The following is a 10,878-nucleotide window of genomic DNA, read 5'->3' as shown; positions in this document are numbered from 1 at the left end:
TAATGGAAAGGACCCAGGAGGCCACTGTACAGTGAGACCAGAGGGAGGTGACTTGCCCCGATTGACGAATGGAGCAGAGCTGGGTCAAGCGCCCGGGGGGGGATGTGCTGTGCACTCCGGTGTCACTGCTTCTCTGGAGGGAGGCCGGAGAGGCTGAGAAAAGTGTAAACACACAGAGGAGGTGAAAGGAGGGGATGAAGATGGCAGAGAAGGGAGGAGGAAGCAGAGACAGAGAAAACTTGGGAGAGGGAGACAGGAGAGAGCAGTGAGGGTATGAATGAGTAGTATCAACTCATTCACTCACATTAGCTTTGCAAGAGGATTAACTCTAAACTATTTTCCAACTCGGTTTGAATCACAAGTTACTGCGGCCCTTCCAATTGTTCAATTGCTAATTCTTTAAAAAACTCATTTCCAGAATACCATATAGCATTATTAACCATAGTCAGCATGTGTACAATAGATCTCTTGACCTATTCCTCCTGATCTGAGATTTTGTTGCTTTCATTCTTAAATCTAGAAAGGGTCAGGTCCTACAGCTCACTAAAATGTGGGTTTCTGGCAAAAGCAATGATACCTGCAGGCTGGAATACAGGAAGAACCACGTTTTCCATTTCTCAGCCCCAGAAGTCAAGGATATGTGACTACCTGTTCAGTTCTAAGCCAAATACTGCTAAAAACTGTTGCAGGGAGGCGTCTTGTGGGTTGACCAGCTGGCCACAGGCGTCTGGCTTTTAGCAGTCCACATTTGCTGCTAATCATGATTAGTCAATACTTTTCTCAACTACTGCATGCTGGCCAGTATTCTGTAATGTTATTGACTTCTCAAAGAGGACTCTGTGCTGATTCAACCCAGTTATCGTCCAGAAGTCCATCAAACATTTGTTTAGTGTGATAACCTCTGACCAGCTTTCAAGACCCTTTATTCTTCTTGGCTCCGTGAGCTAAACTACTGTGGTTCAAAGTGTGTTCTACTTAACGGGGAAACTGACTGATTGGAATGTATCACTCCACAGCCTCATATAAATCACAACATTCTTCCCAAGCAGCAGTCTGGAAAGTTACTGTGACCGGGCAGAGCTGTGATGCCATCAGCAGGGAACTCTCCAAGGATGCAGAGAAAGGCATCCTTTCATCCTTTATTTCCCCAAAGCGCTGGCTTTTCTCTTGCACCTACCATGTTTATCAGAATGATAAATTAATAAGCAATGCAGGGAGAGACGGCCTGATGAACCAACCCCCGTTCCCCTGGATTTCGCCCACTTTAGACGCCTGACTCTACCGTGCTGCGTTTCCCTGCCAGAGGCAAGACTGGCAGCCTGGGATGTGCCAAGTGCTTGGCTCTAAACTGCAAAACAAAACAGTAAAGGAGGGAATTTGTGAGTTAGCTGATTTGCAAACACCAGAGCAAGTCGCCATGTAAACATTTGTTTTTGTGTCTCTTGGGTTTTTCCATTTCTCTCAGGCAGCTACCTGGATGCCACCCTGATGGCATCAAAACGTGCTGCTCGTCAAGTTACTGGTGAACCCTTATTCACACTTAAAAAAAATCAGCTTCTTTCATGCCATTAAAAAGAAACCTAAAAGCCCCCACAAAACAAAGAAACAAAAAAACCCAAACAAAAAACCTTCATGAACCAGTCATCACAGAGCATGTTAGTAAATACAGCAGGAGAGTCTCCAGTGTTGCTCAGAATCAACATTAGGCCAACAGGTATGTCCCCACGTGTCCATGAACGTGTCACTTGGAGGGAGCCATCACCTGGGGACCTGAATGAATGAGCAGCCGCAGGCACACTCACACAGGATGGCTGAGACTGGCCCATCATAGGTGCAACCCGACTTTAAATAAAAGGTACCTGGGAGTATGTTCTATGCCCCCAGCTCCAAATGCCAGTTTACTGAATCATCACACAAACCAGCATTTACTGGGTCTGACCAAACGTATGTGGTGAGTAAGCATTTGGACTCTTCACCGTAAGCCTAAAAGTTAGTTTTTCCATTTACCCCCATTTTGCAGTTGAAGAAGTATGCGGTGAATTCCACAGCACAGCCAGAATCTGAACACTGATTAAGAATACAGAACCTGTAATACGCTTGCTTGGTAACAAAATAAAATAAAAATCCTGCATGACAAAAGACACTTAAAGGGTATCACAGAGCACTGCTACTTTCCTGCTGCTTCCCCAAAGCACCTTCCCATTTAGCTTCAGTGTGGCTACTTATTTCCAACTCATTCAACTCCTGGTAAAAAAGGGAGAGTTATAATCAGGAAGTCCTGATAAATTGGAAAGAGGAAAAAAACCTAATTTTCTCTAAACGTTTTGTAGTATTACGGGGTCAGAAGGTCCCAACCAATGTTATCTAATCTAGTTCTTGCCCCAGGCAGGATGACTTAAGTCATCCCAAAGAAAGGAAGGTTAATACCATTTGTAAAGATCTTCCCGAATTCTACCTACCTGAGAGGTGAGTTACAAGGATCACTTGCCTGTTGGAGGCTCTGCGAAATGCTCTGGAGCCTTTGAGAGGAAAGGCACAGCACAAATGCAAATTATTAACAATAAAAATCAGCTCAATTCCCATAAACATAGCCATGTAACCCAGCCAAAGGAATGTGTGAGGCGTGGAGCTACAATGCGAGTCTTTGTCAGAAAATATATTTATTATGGATAGTGAGTGAAGTAAAGATGTCAGTATTCACTACCGAGGTTATATCAGCCAAGGTTGCCTTCATATTGATAAAAATACCTTATCTCACTTGTAATCATAAACATTATTCCAGTAAAAGAGGTACATTTTCGCTCCTTTTTGCCTTCTTGCCTGTATGATCGCCATAGTAAGTTAAAATGAAATTGCTCTTATATAAGCAAAGAAGAAAAGAAAGAGAGACAAAACCAACATCCCGCAGCCTAGACAATTCCACCCCGCACTGCTGCCCCAAGAGCGATGTTTTCTGACTCTCTCCTCACCCCACTCCAGTTCATTTAGCCCCCCAATACATCCCACTTTGTTAGGGTGGAGCTTCACCAAATGATGGGGCTCCCTCAGAAGAGAAACATTTTATAGTCAGTGGAAGTTGAACAGAAAGTACCAAAAGGTGGAGAAGGCTGCCCTTCTCTTTCAATCGTCATAAGAGGGTTTACTAATACTGAGGGGTGTCCTTTAATGACTGACGCCTGGTCAAGGCTTTGGCCCTTCAAATTGCCACTGTTCAAAATGTGAAATGATTCTGTTGAATCCATTCTCTGGTGTCTCTCTTTAGTGGTCTTCTCATTAGTGGTCTTCTCTTCAAATGGGTTGTTTGCTTACTAGGAAAAAAAATGTTCCATCTCTGGAATTAACGTTGATGGTGTTTGCTTGTTCTGAGTTGTTATCCTCCCTTCTCAAGCATGCTCTGTAAGAGAAACAGAGAGAGTAAGTTTTACCACCAGGAGAGGGCAGAAAACAAATGGCAGTAACTATTTAGTACGATTTGTATTGCTTTTCAAATATCTAACTTTTAAAACACATAAAAGAAGGCATATGCTTCCTGTTCTCAAAATATTGCTCCTTTGACCAACACCATTGCTTTATCAGATATGATCTTTAAATGATCCCTCTCACCACCATACAGGTTGAAAATCCCAATAAGGCTGGGCGTGGTGGCTCACACCTGTAATCCCAGCACTTTGGGAGGCCAAGGTGGGTGGATCAGTTGAGCCCAGGAGCTTGAAACCAGCCTGGGCAACACAGTGAAACCCCATCTCTACCAAAAATACGAACATTAGCTGGGCATGCTGGTGTGTGCCTGCAGTCTCAGTTACTCGAGAGGCTGAGGTGGGAGGATCCCTTGAGCCTAGGAGGCAGAGGTTGCAGCAAGCCATGAGCTGGGTATGTGGATGGCTGGAAGGAGGCAGGCGGGAACGGATGAACTAGAGGCGACCTCGGCCTCACCTTGCCTCTCTGAATGGTTGCAGAGCTAGACGGGGGAGTATCACTTTTTTCTTCTTAAAGACCTCTAAAAGTGGGCTGGGCACGGTGGCTCATGCCTGTAATCCCAGCATTTTGGGAGGCCAGGGAGGGCGGATCACCTGAGGTTAGGAGTTCAAGACCAACATGGCCAAGACGGTAAAAGCCCATCTCTACTAAAAATACAAAAATTAGCCATGTGTGGTGGTGGGTGCCTGTAATCCCAGCTACTCGGGAGACTGAGGCAGAGAACTGCTTGAGCCTGGGAGGTGGAGGTTGCAGTGAGCCGAGATTGCGCCACTGCACCCTAGCCTGGGCAACAGAGTAAGACTCTGTCTCATGTAGAAAGCAAAAGTGCTCCTGGTAGGGGCATTTGGAAATGTTGGGATTACGGCTGGTAGATGCAGTGATTGGGGGAAAGCTATGGCCAAGGCAGGGTGGGGACCAAACCCCAACTCCAAAGGCTCTGAGAGGGAATCTCTTCATTAAAGAGAAACATAAGATTCCCTCCCGGAGAGGGAGAACACAGATGTTCATGTGCTCATGAGGCTGGACAGAGCTACACAGATAAGTACCTATTCCCAGATTGTCCCAGATTGCAGAAATGGTCCCTACATTCTATTTAGTTATTTATTTGGGGGATGTGGAGGTAGACAGCAAGAATTCTAAACTACCAGATGAAAACTATATAACCAGCTGAAATCGAGGTATGCTGACTCCTTTTTTTTTTTTTAGATGGAGTCTCGCTCTGTCACCAAAGCAGGAGTGCAGTGGCACGATCTCAGTTCACTGCAACCTCCGCCTCCCAGGCTCAACCAGTTCTCTGCCTCAGTCTCCCAAGTAGCTGGGATTACAGGCACCCACCACCACTCATGGCTAATTTTTGTATTTTTAGTAGAGATGGGCTTTTACCATCTTGGCCAGGTTGGTTTTGAACTCCTAACCTCAGGTGATCCACCCGCCTCAGCCTCCCAAAATGCTGGGATTACAGGCATGAGCCACCGTACCCAGCCCACTTTTAGAGGTCTTTAAGAAGAAAAAAGTGATACTCTCCTGTCTAGATTTGCAATCATTCAGAGAGGCAAGGTGAGGCCGAGGTTGCCTCTAGGTCATCCGTTCCCGCCTGCCTCCCACCAGCCCTCACCTTCCAGCCATCCACATACCCAGTTCTCCATTGAGCTCCCACCAGGCACTGCTGCACTTGGTTACCTGCTATGGGGAAACTAATACATACACCCGTGGAAAATTCAGGACTAATAAAAGGTAACAATTTGCTAATTTTTATTTATTTGCTAAATACATGCTAACATTTATTTTATTGTGTAAACAATGTAATATTTAATAGGAACAAAACAGTATCTGATAGAAAGTAATTTTTTCCATTTCCCAGTTTCTGTGTCCCCTTCCAGAGATGGTGACAGCTCACAAGAGGAACGGTTCTGCCTGGTGCAGAGAGCAAGCCTGTAGCTGGAGCGAGCAGGGAAGGCTTCTCCAAGGACCTTCCACCATGGATCGAATACAGGTGGAGGACTAGGGTGGGACTGGGAGGAATGAGGGGAGAGAGAAAGCGGTGGCCAGGATTCAGAGGGTGGGGGCAAGCGCAGCACATATGGAATCCTGAAGGGAGAGGCCTCACTGGAAGAAATGACACGCTCAGAATTGCTCAAGAGAAAGGGTGGAAGGAGGGCCCAGGACAGTCGCCAGGCTGAACATGCCTGGGGACATGTCCTAGCCACAGAAAACAAGGAGGAATGGTTTTAAAGAGGAGAACGGCATGTAGGAAGGTTAACCCGACATCCTTGGCATGATGAATCCAACAGAGGGGAGTCTGCAGGCAGGAAGGCCAAGGAAGAGGCAGGTTAGAAACCAGACAAGGGTGGAGACAAGAACTAGAGCTACATGGGAAGAAAAAGGGAGACGGTGACACCTGAGGTATGGGAGGATCCTCGGTGGCAAGGACAGTGATGGGGTCACCAAGAGAAAAGGAGAAATCCATGGGAGCTTGGGAAGAAGGATGACTTAAAGTGTGGGTTTGAGAGACAATTTTGGGTGAGACAGCCCAAATGGAAATGTCTAGAAGGAAGTTGCAGGCCTTCTGAGATCAAAGGTCTCTGGACACAAAGATTTAGGGTCAAAAATTTAAAAATAATTGAAATGAAGGGGACAGAACAAAAAGAGTAGAAGTCAAACAAGATGGTTTCTTGGGTCTTAGGAGCAAAGGGTGGCTAGATTATCCTAAAGTGTCCATCATTGTAAGTTTCTGTAGAAGTCTGTGGAATAGGTTCTATAAATTCCAGATATATAGGTTTCTAAGAAGCCCTACGGATATCCATAGGGTACAAAAGAACAGATATAAAGGCAGGCCAACTTAGACATAACACACAGAGAGTGGTCAGAAAAACAATGATTCTGTCACACAGAAAGTAAATTAGAAAAGCTAGATGCCTTTAGATAAAACAGAAAAAACAAAGTAGGTGCAGAGGAAGACTCTGCTCAGCAGAGAGTGGTCCTGTGAGAACTCACACTGGAATGTGGGGCATAAGCTCCATGTTCGTTGGGAAAATAACACCCTGAGCACCCACCACGTAAGAGGCACTACCTGGCAGTCACAGCACCTCAGCTGTGCTCACCCACTAGTGAATTGATCTGTGTGAGTCTCTCCAATTACATGGATGATACGTTCTATAAGTTCCAGATATATAGACAACCTCATTACATCATGCTTTATTAAACACAAAACAGAAGTCAGTACAAACCAGATCTATACTGAACCTATCTAAGGAAATCCAGTTACTGAAGAAAGTGATCTCTTTATAAATGATGCCACTTTGGAATTTGCATTTTGGAGGGTTATGGATTCACTGCTTTCTTCAACACACTGATGGGAGTGAGCTGTCATCTGCCTGGCCAAGATTACAGTCATGCCCCGCTCTACAATTTTGGTCTTAGGTTTATAAGGATAACCACATAACAATGCATCTCCTTTCAAATATTGCAAAATAATCTGCAGCCACCAAAACTTAATGAAAGCAGCAGTTAGAGTGTTTTTCGAAAGTCTAGAGATTGTTTCCACTAATCACCTTGCAAACTCAACCAAATACAGATGGGTAATTTTCCAGCCAAATCATATCACGCTAAGAATGTTAGACTCTCTTTCAGAAGGACAGACAGGATGGGGCCTGGCTGGTCTGAGGATAAGCAGCCCAGTTTCACATAAAGACACCCAAGGAAATAACATTTTAATAACCCCTTTAACCACATTCACAAAATACCCTGTTACACGTATTACAATTCTAATCCTCAAAGATAGCACAGTGGTTCAGCTGATTCATGGCGACTCCTTGAGGACACGTGGGACCACAGGAAAGTGCCAGGGCTGATCTATAAACGTTTTGTCAAACTGCACTCACTTGCTACCAAAGGGTGGCAGAGGTGGTACAAAACCGTCTCAATTCTATCAGAGACATGAACAAACACAATGGCAGGTTGAATTTTTAAAAAGATAAATTCATCTGTCAAACATTCTGGGTTTTATTATCATATCCCAGATCTGCAATGAAACCTGCTCCGACTCAGACTGCAGGGCTTTTGGCTAGAGGGATCCGTAGGTCTGGTGAGGTCTGTGTTATTCAGCTTCCACCTTATAGGTTCTCCTACGGTCTCTGTATTGGTTCTGTAAGTAGCTGCTGTTGGGCTGAATTTCAACACTGCATAAATTTGACACTGCATAAATTAACACAGGAAATTCCCTAAAGAATGAGGGAAAAGCTTTGCAAGTTATAAAAAATTGCTTCCTTCATTTAAGGAACTGCTAACACTTAATGTGGAGAAAGAAATTCCTTGCTTTTGCTCATCATTTACGGATTTGGGCTTGCAGAAACTCCTTTTATAAACAGCTAGGTAAATCACCAAAAGGACAGTGTGGTTCAGGCATGAACACTGCTCTTTTCCCAAGTCTTTTTCTCGTTCCAGCCACTGAAGAACTGGCAGCTCACAAATAAGAACAGCGCCCCTGGAGGCCTGAGATTGCATGTCACTTCCGCTTATTAAAAAACGATCCTAACCACTTGCCTCAAATATTTTTGTTATGTAATCTCATCAACTGATTTTTGAATCACGGCTGTCTTGGAGGGGTTGACTATCATAGCAGCGTGCCAGATGCTGGCTGTGTGGATAATTTAAGAGAAATGAGGGCAATCCTGGGTTGCTAACCAATCATCATGAAGAGAATAAAAGCGGTTTGTTTTTTTTAAGATACCATTGAGTGCTTGTCTCCGGATGAGCTTACCCAGCACCTCACCAAGACTTCAGGCCTCACAAAGCTGGGGAGAGAAGCAGGAAGGTTTACTTAAACGTGGAAAAATGAAAGTGGAGATGTGTCCTGGTACAGACCTGGTATCAAGACATGAGTTTTACTAAGGAGGGTCAGGAAAAGTGGGGAGTGGGAGACACTGGCGCTTCAACAAGGAAAATGACAGAATGAGAAAACTGTGCATGAGACAGGAAGGAAAAGTAATCTATAAATTGAATTTATGGGAAGCACAAAGGGAGCTCTGCCTGTGCACCAAGTACTGTTCTTCACTACCTGGAAATCTGATTAGCTAACTTATTTTGTTTTCAATATGTGTCTATTCCCTGCAGCAAGAGCTGTTTGTTCTTTGTTCCTCCTGCTTTGGAGGAAATACAAGTTAACTTTTTCTGCCTGGATCTTGCTTTCTATCTTCTATGACAAATGCTCTGTATGATATTCAAATTAAGTTACAAGTAATTAACTATTTATACAGCTGGCTGCAACAACAGACAAAACACTAATGTACTGCAGTTCTAACTATGAAGGACGAACACAAGAAAAGAAATGCCTATTAAGAAAAATGAAAATCTATTACCATGGTAATAATTCTTCTATTAAACTCAAATTTAAAAAAAGAGAAAATGTCACGAAGCAACGATTACTCTCAGAAAGTGGTTTAGAAAAGGATTCCTGTGACAGAAGAGGCTGGGGTAAGAAATTTAAGTTTGGAATTTTGTTTCCTTTTGATGTGACTCTAAATTCAAAGGGCCGCCCTACCAAAAGATGGGAAACCTATTATGAAATACCCACGCGTCAGTCACCCTGTGAACCAGCATCCCAGCTGGGCGATTAATAAATGTCATCAGGTGATGATGATAAAGCAGCTTTCGAACATAATAAAAACACGCTCCTGGAGGGCTTCCCAGAAAGTTCACCTTCTTGATTATCTTTGTGCTCTCTGAAAGTGGCCATTTTGTACATCAGGGGGAACCCTGATGTTGGTCAGGGGAGGGAAGCAGACTGACTGGCAGCAGTAGAACCAAGGGAGGGTCTGGCCGCAGCTCTGAGCTAGCCAGGGGCTGGGGTCACCTACTGTTTCAATGGGAACAAGAGAAGAGGGGAAGAGGATCTCTTTCAGGGCTTCTAGCCTCTTTCCACATCATCTTCCAATATGTTCCTAAGCTAAAGATTCATTCCTAGGGTTGGTCTGATGAGACCTCTGCCAGGTAGCTTTGACCTGCAAGAAGTGACAGCTCCCCATCTCCCAAAAGATGGAAAATAAGGACTTGGCAGGACCTCTGAAAGGCCTAAGACCTTTAATGCAATTCAGGCCAATGGGCTCTAAGGGCAATTTTTTTCAGACTTTGGGTAATGAGTCTCCTGGGGGATTTGGTCAAAGTTCAGATGCCCAGAACTTCTGAATCAGAATCTCCAGGGATGGGTTTTGGGTGTGTACATTTTAAACAAACCCCTCAGGGGACTCTCACGCTCACCCACATCTGAGATCTGATACTATAAGGAAAATATCCTGGTTTTGAATTTAAGAGTGAGCTGTTTGGTCTGGGTTCTGCCCTTCTACAGATCATTTAAATTTTCTGGAAGCTAATTTTTGCACATGAAAAAATGAGGTTGGGTTACATGATCTCTACCGTCCTTTTAGCTCCAACAGCCTATAAGTCTACTAAATCATTTGCATCTAATGTAGAGTTCATCTGAAAACAATGATAACATATAGCTTGCTCTGGCAATAGGTTTTTCTTTCAAGAACCTTGATTTCTAAGCAAAAGCTACTACTATGTTTTCAGGACCCCTTCATACTCAAAATATGTCACAGACTTAGGAGCACTGACTCCTGGTCTAATACAAATATAATTCACAGGGGAGATGAAATGCACTGTCCTTCAGAAGGTGGACAGAAATTGTGCTGGGGCAAATTCCTCCATATGCACTGACCCTGAGGCTCTGACTCAGGAAGCCAACCAGATACTGGAGATGTCAATGATGTTTCAGAAATATCTAGACAACTGGGTGCACTAGCCTTAAGGTGGAGAGCTGCCACATTAGGATCTAGCCTCATTTACTGGGTCCTGACCCCATGCTCCTCCCTGCTGCCAGGTTTCTTTCTGATCTCTCCAAAGAGATCAGCAGGAAGCATGCAGGTCTGAGGTGGGCTTGTCTCACTTATAAGATGTCCTTATTCTGAGCTGGGCTCACTGCAGGCACGGCTCCCACCCCACTGCCTGCTTACTGACTGAAACTTCTGCTGTGGTTGGGGGACCCCTGGCTGACCCATCATCTCATTTCAGGTCCCACAGTGACCTCTGTCCCCTGGACATCTCCTGGGGTTGGTCCTTGCTTCTGGTTCCAGTTTGCCCTTGGTTGACAGGCTCCTGGTTCCTGGCTTCCTGCTCTGTTTTAAGAATCCCTCACCTCCCACAGCCTGTATGTCACAGGATGAAAGGCATCATGATCCAGGAGAGGCTCACGGCTGGCTGGAGGGAGGCTGCATTTTCTAATGGCCTTTATTAGCCGGCAAAAGGCTACATTCTGCCAGCCAGCGCAGAGACAGCTGTTTTTCACTTCACTGACTTTGGAAAAACTGTGAAACTGTTTCTATTCCCTCCCAGTTCTTTCTGCCA

General features: G+C 44.6%; 1 protein-coding gene across 3 annotated transcripts in view; it reads right to left on the bottom strand.

Annotated features, from left to right (window-relative positions):
* Positions 1–353: 353 nt before the first annotated feature.
* The window catches only part of CHCHD3 (coiled-coil-helix-coiled-coil-helix domain containing 3), a 298,150-nt gene continuing 287,625 nt past the window's right edge, over positions 354–10,878 (bottom strand). For all 3 annotated transcript variants that reach the window (XM_032275953.1, XM_032275954.1, XM_032275955.1), the window contains one exon: positions 354–3,394. In XM_032275953.1, the coding sequence (XP_032131844.1) occupies positions 3,371–3,394 (24 nt within the window). In that variant the 3' untranslated portion in view covers positions 354–3,370. The remainder of the gene's footprint in view (positions 3,395–10,878) is intronic.

Source organism: Sapajus apella, unplaced genomic scaffold, assembly GCF_009761245.1.
Source record: "Sapajus apella isolate SASKATOON/1434 unplaced genomic scaffold, GSC_monkey_1.0 scaffold7, whole genome shotgun sequence".
NCBI lineage: Eukaryota > Metazoa > Chordata > Mammalia > Primates > Cebidae > Sapajus > Sapajus apella.
Note: the sequence above shows the minus strand (reverse complement) of the source record. Positions and strands in the feature narration are given on the sequence as shown.